We start from the raw sequence: 16,478 nt of genomic DNA on the forward strand, positions 1-16,478 counted from the left end.
GGGATCTTCCTGACCTAGGGATCCAATCCACATCTCTTGGGTCTCCTGCATTGGCAGGTGGATTCTTTATCACTGCACCAATTACTCTGAATGACAGTTAAAAGACAGATTGTCAAAGCTGATCTAAAATATAACCCAATTATATGTCAAATACAAGAAACCTACTTTAAATATATATATACATAGAGATTAAAGCAAATAAGCATGAAGAAATGTCTCATAACATACATATATTATCAAGGAAATGCAAATTAAAACAACAATTCGATACTACCACACACATATTAGGAAGGCCAAAATTCAGATAATACTAAATGCTGGTGAAGACATGGAACAACAGGAATAGTGAGGATACAAAATGGCCCAGACCCTCTGGAAAACAGTAGGCAGTTTCATACAAAATTAAACAACTCTTAGTATATGATCCAGCAATCACAACCCTTAGTAATCTTCCAAAGGAGTTGAAAATTTTTGTCCACATAAAAACCTGCACCTGAAGGTTTACAGCAGCTTTATCCATAATTACCAGAACTTGGAAGCCATCAAGATGTCTGTCAGTAGGTCAATGGATAAATAAACTGGTACATCCAGACCATGTAATGTTATTCAGTTCCAAAAAGAAATGACCCATCAAGCCATGAAAAGAATGGAGGACACTTAACTGCATATCACTAAGTAAAAGATGTTAATCTGAAAAGCCAACATACTGTATGATTCCAACTATACAACATTCTAGAAAAGATAAAACTATGGACACAGTTAAAAAATTAGTGGTTACTAGGGGTTAAGGGGAGAGAGGGATTAATAAGCAAGCACAGAGGATTTTTAAGACAGTGAAATTCCTCTGCAAGATACTATAATGGTCTATATGTGTCCTTATACATTTGTCCAAATTCATCAATGTACAAAACCAAGAACCCTAATGTAAATTATAGATTTGGAGTGATAATGACACGTCTATGCAGGTACATCAATTGTAACAAATGTTACCACTCTGTTGGGTGATACTGATAATTAGGGAGGCTATAAGGGATAGGCTACCCACTCCGGTATTCTTGGGTTTTCCTTGTGGTTCAGACAATAAAGAATCCACCTGCAGTGTGAGAGACATCGGTTCAAACCATGGGTTAGGAAGATCCCCTGGAGAAGGGCATGGCAACCCATTCCAGTATTCTTGCTTGGAGAATCTCCACGGACAGAGGAGCCTAGTGGGCTACAGTCCATGGGGTCACAAAGAGTTGGCTGTGAACTGAGCAACTAAGTACAGCACATCACATCCATGTGTACAGATCAGGATATATGAAAAATCATTATACTTCCCCTTTAATTTTGCTTTGAACCTAAAACTCCTCCCCCCAAAATATAGTAATTTTAAAAAGGGAGTGGAGGACACTTTTTAAAAAGTAACACATAGTGTCACCATCTAAAAAAAAAAAAAAATTCAAATAATGGAAAAGAACGCAGGAAAAGGAACAGAGAAAGAAAAATAGTGATAAAACAGTGGATCTAATCTAGTCACGTCACAGTAACATACCAAATGTTAATGGACTAATTAATCTAATTAAAAGATAAAAATTAGCAAAAATAGATTTAAAACACCAAGATGAGGGAATTCCTTGGCAGTTGAGTGGTAAGGATTTCGCTTTCACTGCAACGGGCTAAGGTTCAATACCAAGTCAGGGAAACGACAATCCCCCAAGTCACGTGGCTTGGCCAAAAAATAACTACTTAATTTTTAAATACAAAATTTTAAAAAATTAAAAAATAAAAATCCATGCCCAATTACATGCTATATACAAAAATCACATTTCAAATATAAAATGAAGGGATTTGAAATTAACTGGAAAGAAATTCAATATAATGCAAACACTACGACCCAGCTGGAGTGGTTATAGCAATACTAAATAAAACAGAATTCAGAGCAAAGGGAATTATCTGAGCTATAGAAATACATCTTATATTGATAACAAGTTCAATTTATCATTGAAGAAATGACAACCATAAATGTGTATACACCAAACTGACAGCATTAAAGTGAGAACCAGACAAATCCAGAACGACAGAAGGGCGATTTTAATACCTTTCTCTCAGCAAATAATAAAACTAGACAAAAAACTCAGTAACGATATAGATTGGTAGTTTTCAACAAACGGGGGATTTATCCCATGAGGGTAATTGTACTCATCTCATACACTAGTAACCTAATGCCCAAAATTCTCCAAGCCAGGCTTCAACAGTACATGAATCATGAACTTCCAGATGTTCAATCTGGATTTAGAAAATGCAGAGGAGCCAGAGATCAAATTGCCAATGTCGGTTGGATCAGCAAAAAACAAGAGAGTTCCAGAAAAATATCTACTTCTGCTTTATTGACGATGCCAAAGCCTTTGACTGTGTGGATCACAATAAACTGGAAAAATCTTAAAGAGAGGAATACCAGACTACCTGATCTGCCTCTTGAGAAATCTGTATGCAGGTCAGGAAGCAACAGTTAGAACTGGACATGAAACAACAGACTGGTTCCAAATAGGAAAAGGAGTACATCAAAGCTATATATTGTCACCCTGTTTATTTAACTTTTGTGCCGAGTACACCATGAGAAACGCTGGGCTGGAAGGAGCACAGGCTGCAATCAAGATTGCCGGGAGAAATATCAGTAACCTCAGATATGCAGATGACATCACCCTTATGGTAGAAAGCGAAGAACTAAAGAGCCTCTTGATGAAAGTGAAAGAGGAGCGTGAAAAAGTTGGCTTAAAACTCAAATATTCAGAAAACTAAGATCATGGCATCTGCTCCCATCACTTCATGGCAAATAGATGAGGAAAAAATGTAAACAGTGACACACTTTATTTTCTGGGGCTCCAAAATCACTGCAGATGGTGACTGCAGCCAAGAAATTAAAAGACACTTGCTCCTTGGAAGAAAAGTTATGACCAACCTAGACAGCACATTAAAAAGCAGAGACATTACTTTGCCAACAAAGGTCCGATTAGTCAAAGGTATGGTTTTTCCAGTAGTCACGTATGGATGTGAGAGTTGAACTGTGAAGAAAGCTGAGCGCTGAAGAACTGATGCTTTTGAACTGTGGTGTTGGAGAAGACTCTTGAGAGTCCCTTGGACTGCAAGGATATCCAACTAGTCCATCCTAAAGGAGATCAGTTCTGAATATTCATTGGAGGGACTGATGCTGAAGCTGAAACTCCAATACTTTGGCCACCTGATGTGAAAAGACCCTGATGCTGGGAAAGATTGAAGGCGGGAGGAAAGGGGGACAACAGAGGATGAGATGGTTGGATGGCATCACTGACTCAATGGACATGAGTTTGAATAAGGTCCAGGAGTTGGTGATGGACAGGGAGGCCTGGCATGCTGCAGTCTATGGGGTCTCAAAGAGTCGGACACGACTGAGTGACTGAACTGAACTGATCCCATGGGGACATGTTTCCTATGGAAACATTATTTGTTGTCCCAATTTGGTGGGGAGGGGACGGGAGTGCTAATGGTATGTATGAATACAATACACAGAACAGTCCTCTCCCAAACAAAGAATTATCTGGTCCAAAACAAGTCAATAGTGCCAGGATTGAAAACCCGTCCTAGATATAATAAACTATATCAATTTGACCTCATTGATATTCTTAAAATGCTAGAAACATGCTAAAATAAAGCAGAAAACCCCACATGATCATATCAATGGATCCAGGAGAGACATTTGACAAAAGGCTATACCCATTCATGATCAAGGCTCTCACAAAACTAGGAATACATCTGAACTTCCTAAACTTGATAAACAGTATCTTAAAAAACACCCTACAGGTAACATCATACATAAAGGTGAAAGACTGAATTCCTTCCCTTAAGGTCAGGAACAAGGGAAGGAGGTACCAACACAGTAAAAGGAAATAAAAGATATACAGACTGGAAAGGAAAAAATAAAACTGTCCCTATTTGCAACAACATTATTTTCAATGTAAAAAATCTCAAGGAATACGCAGAAAAACTTATTAGAACTAACAAGTAAATTCCGCAAGAACCCAGCAATCAGGGTCACATTCCAAAACTCAATACACTTCCGTGTATAGCAACAAATGTGAAAAATGATACTAAATATATAGTATGCCCCTACCTCACATCACAGACAAAAATTAACTTAAAATGGATCAAAGACTGAAATATGAAAATTAAAACTATAAAACTCTTAAAAGAAAACATAGAGACAATCTTTGTGACCTTAGATTTGATAATGGGCTTCTTAAATATGACACAAAAATACAAGAATAGAATAAAATATATAAATTGGACTTCCTCAAAATGTAAAATGCATGTTCTTCAAATGACATGATCAAGAATATAAAAAACAAGGCACTGAATGGGAGAAAGTATTTACAAGTCATATATCTCATAATGGCTTTTATTTAGAATAAGTAAAGGATGCTTACAAATCAATAATAAAAAGATAAATAACCCAATAAAAAGCAGGCAAATGATCTAAATAGACATTTTTCCAAAGAAGATCTACAAACAGCTTGTAGGTACATGAAAAGTTGCTCAATACCAATAGTCATCTCGGAAATGAAAATCTAAACCACATCTTAAGTACTATTTCACACTCTCTACGGAGAAAGCAATGGCAACCCACTCCAGTACTCTTGCCTGGAAAATCCCATGGATGGAGGAGCCTGGTAGGCTGCAGTCCATGGGGTCGCAAAGAGTCGGACATGACTTAATCGACTTCACTTTCACTTTTCACTTTCATGCACTGGAGAAGGAAATGGCAACCCACTCCAGTGTTCTTGCCTGGAGAATCCCGGGGACGGCGGAGCCTGAAGCGATTAGCAGCAGCAGCAGCAGCAGCAGCAGCAGCAGGGAAACCATAATCAGAAAGCATATAATTACAAGTGTTAGTCACAATGTGAAGTAATTAGACTTGTTACTGCTAGAGAGGATGAACAATGGTACAATAAACACTTTGGCAGTTCCTCAAATGATGAAGCATAGTTACCATGAAGTGAAGTGAAGTGAAGTCGCTCAGTCATATCTGACTCTTTGCAACCCCATGGACTGGAGCCTATAAGGCTCCTCTGTCCATGGGATTTTCCAGGCAAGAATACTGGAGTGGGTTGCCATTGCCTTCTCCAGGGGATCTTCCCCACCCAGGGATTGAACCCAGTCTCCCGCATTGCAGGCAGACGCTTTACGGTCTGAGCCACCAGGGAGGCCCAGTTACCATGAGCCAGCAATAACAAAGAGGCCTCTCCATTGTAAGCTCTCTACTAATAATTCTTATATCAAAGGAGAAAACCAAACTAAAATTACAGAATTTCTAAAGAATTATGATTATGTAAATATAATGTATCAGAATCTGTATATAATCAAAGAGGAAAATTCATAGCCTTAAATACTTATATCAATAGAACTTAAAGAATGAAAATAAATAAAGCCTCAAACTAAAAAGATATTTATTATAAAAGGAAAGAAAATTAGCAAAAAAAAAAAGGGGGGGAGGAAAAAAAATGACAGCAAGAAATGAATTAGAAAACCAAAAAACAGAACTAATAAATGATTCATTGAAAACCAAAATCAACAAAATTAGTAGCTACCAATAATACAAAATAATGAGTTGAGAAATAACTATTGAAAACAGAAAATTCAATCAAATCATATCAGACTATTTTGTATGAACTTCATGCAAATAAATATAAAAATCTTTATAAATGGATAATTTTGGGGAAATGGAAAATTTTTAAGAGATGGATAACTTTCTGTTAGAGACAGAGTTGAGTGAGTTTAAGCAGACCAGTTTCCACAGAGGAAACTTCTTAAGAACTCCCATGCCCAAAACAGTCACCATGGCCAGGAGGGGCCACGGAGGATCAGACTAAATACTCAAAGGCCAGAAAATTCACTGCCACTTAAATTACACCAGAGTAGGGAAAAACAACAAAGCTTATAAAACATTTTATAAAGTAATATGATAATGACACTAAAACGGATAAAGAACACACAAACACATAACACACACAAGTAGCCATCTCACAAATAATGATGTCTTAGTGATGTCATGATCAACTGAGCTTTCTTCCAGCAAAGCGGAGATTATGGAGTATCAGGAAATCCATTCATCTAATTCATCATCAGTAACAATTCATTGGAAAGATCTGGTGATTACCACTCCAATCACATATTCAAACTTAGAACTACTCAGAAGTTTGGGCCCCCGATAGCATCAGTGTCATCTATGAAGTAAACTCTTACCAAGAATATTTAATTCGAATCTAATCAAAGATTTCGACTGAACTTCAAGTTCATAGGAAATACCATTTAAACAATTCTGTGAGGAAAAATTTCTGACAAAATCAGAAATGATTTTACACACAACAAGATAACTGGCCTGGTCATATCAATAAGTCACTGCTATGGATGATAAAAGTAGGATGGATGATGAACCTAGATAAAGAGAAAATAAAGAAACAGAACACCATACATCAACTTTGACTAGATTTCGGTTCAAAAAAAACCAGCTATGGAGTATTTTAGGACAGTATGGACAAGACGGTAGTTGGAAATGACTGCTAATTTTCTTATGTGTGATAACAGTGCTAGAATTATGTAAGAAAGTATTGTTTTAGAATACACATAATGATAACATATTTAGGAGTGAAAATATGAGGATGGCAACAACATACTTTTATGTGGTTCAAACACACACACCTAATACCACACATACATAGATTTAGAACCACATAAAAATAAAGTAAAAATGGTAAAACGTTAACTGTGGTTGACTCTAGGTGATGATTATACAGGTATTCATGTCAACATTTTCTGTTGAAATGCAGGCAAATAACTTCAAAAATGCCACCTTATCGTTCAAGTGCTAAAAAATAAACCAAAGCAAACTTGGTCTAAAGCATCTTTAAAGTTTCATATATGAGTAACATACTTTGAAATCATACTTCCAAAAACTGATATTAGTATGTATAAACTGACCAAGAAGTTACAATCGCCAGAAAAATACTCTCGTTACTTATGGGGGAGAAAACAATAAAAATACTTAACACAACACAGTTATCATGTGTCAGACACTCTTCTAAGCACTTTTTACATAACTAACTCATTTAATTCTCTGAACAACTATATGAGTACTTAATCACTATCTCCATTTTTCAGATAAGAAATAAGCCATAGAAGTCACACAGTAAGTGGCAGAGCTAGTCTCCCAAGTCAGATAATATAGGTCCAGTATCCACACTTATTTAGTGACTACTCTGTACTCTCCTCTTGGGTGAGGTAACCTATATTCCTGAGCACTGTTTCTCTTTAGTCTCTTAGTCATGTCTGACTCTTTTGTGACCCCATGGATTGCAGCCCACCAGGCTCCTCTGTCCATGGGATTTCCCAGGCAAGGTTACTGGAGTGGGTTGCCATTTCCTCCTCCAGGGCATCTTCCCAACCCAGGGATCAAACCCATATCACAGCATCTCATGCATTGCAGGAGAATTCTTTACCACTGAGCCACCAGGGAAGCTCATGTTCCTAGCAATACTGACTTGATTTTGCTGGGGTTATAACACCCTTTGATTTTAGTAATTTTACTAATCCAAAAGCATGATCAAACAGAGAATCACAAAAAGTTAGATATTATTACATTTACAAAAATGCATTAAAATGGTCTCAGGTAGTTTAGGGCTTCCCTGCTGGCTCAGTGGTAAAATAATCCACATGCCAACACAGGAAACTTGGGTTCAATCTCTGGGTCAAGAAGATCCCCTGGAGAAGGAAATGGCAACTCACTCCAGTATCCTTGCCTGGGAAATCCCATGGACAGAGGAGCCTGGCAGGTTACAGTTCAGAGGGTCGCAAAGAGTCAGACACAACTTAGTGACTTACAAATAACAGGTAGTTTAGGTAAATATTTAGTTATATAAAAAGATCTATCTATATTCTTACTAGAGGATCGATGATTTATAACAGACATCTTCAACAGCTGAAAGATGACCCCATCTTGATTAACACATGACACTATCTTGATTATCTGGGATAAAGGTGGAATCAAAGCAGGTCTCAGCAGTAAAAACAAATATTCTTGAGATGGCAAAAATTATTTTATGCCAAATGTTTAACTTCAACAGTTTACTTGACTGAAAAGCTTATATAACATTTGTAATATTTTGCAGAAACCTTATTCATGGAACATTTTCAAATTGAAAACAAAATGTTTTTTTAAATGAGAAGATATCTTAAAAAAATAACTGATTTAATAGAGGTAATGAGTCTAAAGCAAATTACAAATCTAGATGAATAAAGAAAATTATTGTTTATTTTCTTAGGTGTGATAATGGTATTGTGGTTACAGAAAAGATCTTTAACTGGAATTTATGCATGTCATGCTTTAGTTTGGCACATCAGAGGACTCTCTAGATTTTTAGTAAACAAAGACTAATGGGTATTATTACTGTAAAATGTCAATCTTCTTTTTCATAGGCTTAAAAACATAAATAAGTATAAAATTAAATTTTCCATCAAATATTTGCAAGATTGAAAAATATATGTGGAAATATTTCTCTTCCCTGGACCACAATAAACAGTAAGCAAAGAAACAAAAACAAAACTCTAATTTGGGTGAGAATGGTTCTACTAAATATGTAGATATGCAAAATTTTACCTGCTTTTTCTCTCAACTAGAATGGCCACATAAGATGCTGGCAAAGCGGCACCAAAGCCGGGACTCCATAAGTAGAATTTTCCAAGTATTTTCCTGAAATTGAAATTTGGAAGGATTAAATAAAATTTCTTGTTGGTCACTGCAGTTATTACACACAGAAGTTCCCCTTCTCAGTTCACCCTCTGTCTACGTGTCCCACAGCAAATCAAATTCAACATGACCAGAGCCAAGCTCATTCTTCTTCTCCCCAGGCTCCATGAACTTGCTCTTCCTCGTCTATTCCTAGGTTAATGACATCAACAACCACTTATTCACCTATGCGTGGCATTTGGAGACATCCTTGGCTTCTCTGTCTTCCATACATGAAATTATCCACTTAAGTTCGTCCATATACAACTTATCTCTCAAATTCCTCTCCAACCTGCTGCCTTTGCCTCAGTTAAGTCCTTCACCATCTCTTCTTTGGGCTACTACAACAGCAAACTAATAGGTATCTCTCCTTGCAGTCATTTAATCTGTTATATTCATTCAGACCCTGGACCCAATACTGTTCACTCTGCAAACCCTCTAGGTTCTCAGTTTCCTCATCTATCAAATGGGAATAAATATATTACCTATCTCATACATAATTGCTATGGTGGCTACATGAGATACTTCCCAGCACCATGCATGGCACAAATGAAACACTCAGAAAATGTTAGCTATTGTTTTATTATCACTATTACAATTTTTTCAACTTTTATTGATGTATAATTGATTTACCATAGCGTGTTCATTTCATTTGTATAGCAAAGTGATTCAGTTATATATATTTTTTCAGATTCTTTTCCCTTGTAGGTTATTGTTAATACAAAATATTAAGTAGAGTTCCCTGTGTTACATAGTAGGTCCTTGTTGGTTACCTATCTTATATATAGTAGTGTGTATATGCTATTCCCATAGTCCTAATTTACCCCTCACCTTTCTCCTATCATAAATTTGTTAGTTCTATGTCTGTGGATCTCTGTTTTGTATATAAGTTCATTATATCTTTTTTTTTTTACTACTTCTATTTTTTGACACATGATAAATAGTCAACAAATGTCTCTCTTTTGCTTCTACAACCCTGGATAAGTTTTTCTTAAATCATTTACTAAAATATTTCATATCTTTTAGTTATATGTGTATGTAAAGCTTTTCTTTTACTAGAATACATCATTTGAAAGAAAGAATCTACAAAGTGTCTCACTATGGTGTCTCACTACAAATGGCCATTAACTTCTTGGGTTTTCAAAGAGAAAATAAAAAGAAGTCTGGAGATATTAGGATATTCTTTTTTCCTTTCAAAGATGATATATTCCTAAGAAGGGGAGAAACAAAAAAATAATAAGAAAGTATCTGAACAAAGGTGTTCAACTGCTAAATGATGTATTATAGGAAAAAATATTTACTATATACAAACAGATAAGGATCAAGAATCACAGATAAAATTATCTTTTCAACTGAAGCTTAGCTTTAAAAAAATCAGATAATCTACAAATAACATGGGTATTTCTGCAATGGGCATCAGAAACTTTCTGCCTGAGAAAACTGGAGGTGGTTCTCCCTCTAATAAAATTCACAAATGACTTACTAAATTATTGAATGTAAGAATTAAAGGAAAATAACTCAGTGACTCAGGTATAGGAGGAACATAGGTGTTACCTTATAATTAGTATTTAATGTTTTCACAACTTAACCAAAGGGTTCATATAACATAAATATGCTTCAGGAACATTATTATTATTAAATCTAATTATCCTACAACTCTATCTCTAGAGTTTTAACAAGTATTAGAAACTTTCCAGAGACTATGTGATAAAGAGTTTCTTGCACGAATTATTCAGGTCAATTTAAAGGCATGATTTATTCAATAGTGTAAATTATATCAATTATTTTCTGTACAATTTAAAAGTTTATAAATGTTATTGTTCTTAAGGAAAAAGAATCTATGAAAGACATCTGGAAATTATATTTCTACCTGCAAAATTACTTTGGGCAATACTAAGTGGGTAACAGAATATTAACAGAATGTGAAGTATTTCAACTTGACAAATTAAATAAGTAGTTTGGGTTGTCTGAAAGATAAAAAGTAAATATTTACTAAATATGTTAGGTACATCACAACACCAAAAACTGAATTCTAACTGCATATATATAGCATGAAGCATGTGACACAGATAACGCAATGAATCAGGACCAAAAGTTTCATCAGTAGGATATGCCAGAAATTTCATAGATAAACACAAGCATCTTATGGTCCTTTTGAAGTGTGCTCACTACATATGGACCTAAGCTACATCATGGACAGTTGCTTTGAATTTCAAATCTATGAAACTGAAAAGTTAAGAAATCCTCATTAACAACTCAGTAAATATAGAAAATATATGATGTATTAAAGCACTTTTGTTACATAATGACAGCAATGATTTGAAGTTTATATCACATCTTACGCCAAGAAGGCCACAATTCCTGGTTTTATAAGCTTTCTTTGAGATAAATAAATGCCATGTTCCAGAGAGAAAAAAATAAACAAGGAGTGACCTGCACAACATTTATATAAACATCTGTTTGTTTCAATTTCAATAAAGGAAATTTGCATTAACCTCCAGTGGTTATTATGAGTACCAACCTTAAAATGCAAAAGAAAGCCATAAATAAGGCCCCATTAGCAGTCAGAAATGAAGCAGACTGTAGGATCTCAGGGAGCAATTTGTGTAAATAATAGTCTAATTTTCGTTTCCGGAGAATTGCAGCAATCTGAAAAGAAAAAGGGTCTTTTGTTTAATCCAACCAACTTTTCCCACTTAAGGTAGCTTATGTGGAAGATACTGAAATAATAGCATATATTTAAAAATTAAAGTAAAAACCCTTGTATTTTATAGATCCTCTATGAAAATTCAATTTTCAGGACAGAAAGAAGACACTTTAATTTATTGAAGGTATAATAGGTAAAGGACCACAACATGGATCAATCACATGATAAGTAACCTCCAAATTTGAGGTAAATATTTATAGTGCCTTAAAAAGTTTTAAACTGAAAAATAAGATATATTTTTAAACAGAAAAAAAGTGAAGTTCAATTCAAACAGAAACTGAATGCTAAACAAAACTGCATTACAAATATTATCAACCTGAATATTAGAGAATTTCAGTGACAAAAACTAGAAAATGATAAAAACCATTCATTCAGTTTCATTGAAAAGGGAATATGAGCTAGATCAGAGGCATTCTCACAGGTACCATGAAGAAATGCTGTTCTATCAAGGTGAAACAATATGATCAAAGGAACAAAAGATGACAGAATTAGAGAATGAGGGAGGGTATGTAAGAAAGGGCAAGACAGACTTGAGAAAAGGAAGACCAGGGAAGCCTGCATTCACTCCTCACCATTCCAGGCAGAACACCTTCCCTGTGCTAAGGGAAATTTAACGGCCTCTTCTCGGTTCTTTTCTTATTCTACCCCTTAGAAGCTTCTGATGATCTACTTCACTCAATTGTAAAAAACTGTTATTAAGAATTAAGCCATACACAGGAAACACAATGGCAAGTAAGATCTAATTCTTGCCTGCAAGGAACATAAAAACTTGATAGAGAAACAGACATATACACAATTAGTGACAATATGGCAGTGTGGTATAGCTAGACTAGAAGAAGAAGAAACTGCTATAGAACTACTATTAGAACATGACCAGAATGGAGATGGGACTTGGCAGACAATAATATCTGGAAGATGGATCTTGGCAAATAGGTAAAATGTTGACAGAAGAGAAGCTTCTATGTTTCTGTGACTGCAGTCTTCTCATTCTCCCATTATACCTCTAAATGCTATTCCTTTGTTAGCATGTCCTCCTCAGATCGCTACTCCTTCTGTATATGTTCCCTCCCACAGCATCATCTATCATATCAAAGTAAAAATTCCAATATAATCCTAACATTTCCACTAAATTCTTAATTCATACTTCAAATGTCTATTGGACATGTCAATAAAGATGTACCAGAGACATCCAAAAAAAAAAAAAATCAGCCTGTCCAAAGCAGAACTTCTTGTGTTTCCTCAAAATGCTTTTATTTCTAAGTTTCCAACCTCAGGTAATAGTGTCACATTCACCTAATTACGTAATTAAGGAACAAAATGTTGGTGTTATTTTCAATTACTCCCTGGATCCTCAACCATCTCCTCAGTTCTAATGGTCTTCTACTATCTTCAGGGTTTAGAAAGTAGTCTCTTTCATTTTAGGCTTTTGGCATCCAATCCCATCACTTCATGGGAAATAGATGGGAAAACAGTAGCTGACTTTATCTTTTTGGTCTCCAAAATCACTGTAGATGGTGAGTGCAGGCTTACTGCTTGGAAGGAAAGTTATGACCAACCTAGATAGTATATTCAAAAGCAGGGACATTACTTTGCCAACAAAGGTCCCGTCTAGTCAAGGCTATAGTTTTTCCACTAGTCATGTACGGATGTGAGAGTTGGACTGTGAAGAAGGCTGAGCACCGAAGAATTTATGCTTTGGAACTGTGGTGTTGGAGAAGACTCCTGAGAGTCCCTTGGACTGCAAGGAGATCCAACCAGACCATCCTAAAGGAGATCAGTCCTGGGTGTTCATTGGAAGGACTGATGTTTAAGCTGAAACTCCAACACTTTGGCCACCTGATGCAAAGAACTGACTCATTCGAAAAGACCCTGATGTTGGGGAAAATTGAGGGCAGGAGGAGAAGGGGACGACACAGGATGAGATGGTTGGATAGCATCACCGACTCAATGGACATGATTTTAGGGTAAACTCCGGGAGTTGGTGATAGACAGGGAGGCCGTGTGCTGCGGGTCATGGGGTCGCAAAGAGTCAGACACGACTGAGCAGCTGAACTGAACTGAACTGATGGGCAGAATATGGTATGCTGCTTCATACTCGAGTAGTTACAGAAAAAATTTCTCCTGTTCCTGGAAACACACATAATACCTCTTATAACAATCAGGTTATGTACAAGTATCCTTATAACCCGACTGGTAAACATAACTCCCAAGCAATTTACATACACACACACACACACACACACACACACACACACCCCTCCTAGAACTAATAAAGCAGTTGAGCAAGGGATTAAACTAATAAAGCAGTTTAGCTTTTAGATACAAGCTAAACATACAAAACTTACTGGTATTTCTATACGAGGCTGATGAATACATGGACCCCCAAATTAAAAATACAGCAGCATTTATAACTCCTCAGAAACCAAAACACTTAGGGGGAAATCCGTAACACCTGTGTAGGGCTTATATGCTGAAAGTTACCCAATGCTGATGTTAGAAATCAAGAACATATAAATAAATATTCATAGACAGAAAGACTCAATATAGAAAAACATCAGTTGTGCCCCAAAGTGATATATAGGTTTAACACAATTCCTATTACGACCTCAGAAAAAGTTTTGGAGAGGTTGAGAAGATTATTCTGAAATGTACATAGAAAAGCAAAGGAACTATAAAAGCTAAAATAACGTTGAAAAAGAGAATAAAGTGAGAGGAATGAGTCTAGGCAATTTCAAGACATATCATACAGCTACAGCAATGGTTTTGCAATACTGGCAGAGGGCCTGACAAATAGATTAATGAACAGAATAGAGAACCTAAATACAGACCCACATAAATATATCCAGCTGATTTTTGACAAGGTTCATATGCAATTCCACAGAGGAAAAATAGCTTTTTCCGCAAAGGGTACTGGAGTAAAAAGAACTCCATAGGCAAAAGAAAAAAAATTAACTTCAAAGTCCCACAGTTTATACAAAAATTCAAACTATCAGAGACATAAATGTAAAACATAAAACTACGAAACTTTTGAGAGGAAAAAAATCAGAAAATCTTAGAGATCTAAGTCTAGGCAAAAGCATAATCCATAAAAGGAAAAACTATAAATCACACCTCAAAACTAAAACTTTTTCTCTGTGAAAGATCTGATAGAAGATAAAAAGCCAAGGTGTAGAATGGGAGAAGATACTTGTAAACTACAGACCTAGTGAAGGGCTAGTATCTAGAATATAGAAGAAAATCTCAAAATTCAACAGCAAAAAAATAAATGACCCAATTAGAAAATACAAATGATATGAACAGATATTCACTATATGCAAGTGGAAGATAAGCACATCAATCATTAAGGAAAAGCAAATTAAAACCACAATAAGCTATCACTAAAGAACTGCCAGAATAATTAAGTTTAAAAATACTGAAAACACCAAATGCTGGCAAGAATGCAGAGAAATTGGATCTCTTGTGCATTGTCAAAGGGAATGTGAAATAGCAGAAGCATTCTAAACAACAGTTTGACAGTTTCTTTAGAAACTAAGCAAGCAACTATCATATGACTCAGCAACTGCAGTCTCAGGTGTTCACCTTAGAAAAATGAAAATGTTCACCCCAAATTACAGCAGCTTTGTTCATAACAGTCAATAAATGGAAACAACCCATATGTCCTTTAAGAGGTAAATGGTTTAAAAAATAAGTTGTATGTATCCACACTATGGGTTCAGTTCAGTTCAGTTCAGTCGCTCAGTCGTGTCCGACTCTTTGCGACCCCATGAATCGCAGCACACCAGGCCTCCCTGTCCATCACCAACTCCCGGAGTTCACTCAGACTCACGTCCATCGAGTCCGTGATGCCATCCAGCCATCTCATCCTCGGTCGTCCCCTTCTCCTCCTGCCCCCAATCCCTCCCAGCATCAGAGTCTTTTCCAATGAGTCAACTCTTCGCATGAGGTGGCCAAAGTACTGGAGCTTCAGCTTCAGCATCAGTCCTATGTTACCATTCAGCAATAAAAAGAAATGAACTGGTGATACATGACACAATATTGATGAATTTCCAGAGAATTGTGCTAAGTGAAAAAAGCCAATCACCAAGGACTACATATACATAATTTCATTTATATAACATACATGAAATGACAAATTTACAGAAATGGAGAATAAACCAATGGTGACCAGGAGTTAAGAGGAGGTGGCTAAGGGGGAGGAAGTAGGTAATGCTACGAAGGGGTACCTTGAGGGATCCTTGTGGTGATGGAGAAGTCCTGTGTATGACTATGCTACTGTGTGGTCTCCAAGTCAGCCTGACTCTTTCTGGCCCCGTGAATGGTGGCCCCCCAGGCTCCTCCGTCCATGGGATTCCCCCAGCAAGAATACTGGAGTGGGCTGCATTTCCTCCTCCAGGGGCTCTTCTCGACTCAGGGATCGAACCCGCGTCTCCTGCACTGCAGGCGGATTCTTTACCGCTGAGCCACCAGACACTATGTCAAGGCAGTTATTTAGGTTCTGTTATTTTACTATCATTTTGCAGGATGCTACCACTGGCAGAAACCAGAAAAAGTGTACAGAGAATCTATTATTTCTTCCAACTACTTGAAAAGAAAGTTAGTTGCTCAGTTCTGTCTGACTCTTTGCAACCCCACGAACTGCAGCCCACCGGGCTCCCCCTGTACAGCCCATGGGATTCTCCAGGCCAGAATACTGCAGTGGGTAGCCTTTCCCTTCTCCAGGGAATCTGCCCAACCCAGGGATCAGTCCAAGGTCTCCCACATTGCAGGTGGATTCTTGAGACACAAGGGAAACCCTCCAACGACTTAAGAATCTACAATGATCTCAAAATTAAAAGTTCAGTGAAAAAGCAGTCATCCACATGGCCAACGGGCATATGAAATATGCTCAGCATCACTAGTCATCAGAAAACTGTACAGGGAAATACCACACACACACACACACACACACACACACACACACACACACACACACAC

At 36.7% G+C, this 16,478-nt stretch overlaps 1 protein-coding gene across 1 annotated transcript in view; it reads right to left on the reverse strand.

Annotated features, from left to right (window-relative positions):
- Positions 1–16,478, reverse strand: part of TMEM135 (transmembrane protein 135) — a 265,707-nt gene that overhangs the window by 213,291 nt on the left and 35,938 nt on the right. Inside the window, exons 2-3 of the mRNA XM_040255497.1 lie at positions 11,319–11,446; positions 8,669–8,761 (exon numbers count right to left, since the gene is read on the reverse strand). Coding sequence (XP_040111431.1) covers positions 8,669–8,761; positions 11,319–11,446 — 221 coding nt within the window. The remainder of the gene's footprint in view (positions 1–8,668; positions 8,762–11,318; positions 11,447–16,478) is intronic.

The sequence above is a fragment of the Oryx dammah genome, unplaced genomic scaffold, assembly GCF_014754425.2.
Source record: "Oryx dammah isolate SB20612 unplaced genomic scaffold, SCBI_Odam_1.1 HiC_scaffold_15, whole genome shotgun sequence".
NCBI classification, from domain to species: Eukaryota; Metazoa; Chordata; class Mammalia; order Artiodactyla; family Bovidae; genus Oryx; species Oryx dammah.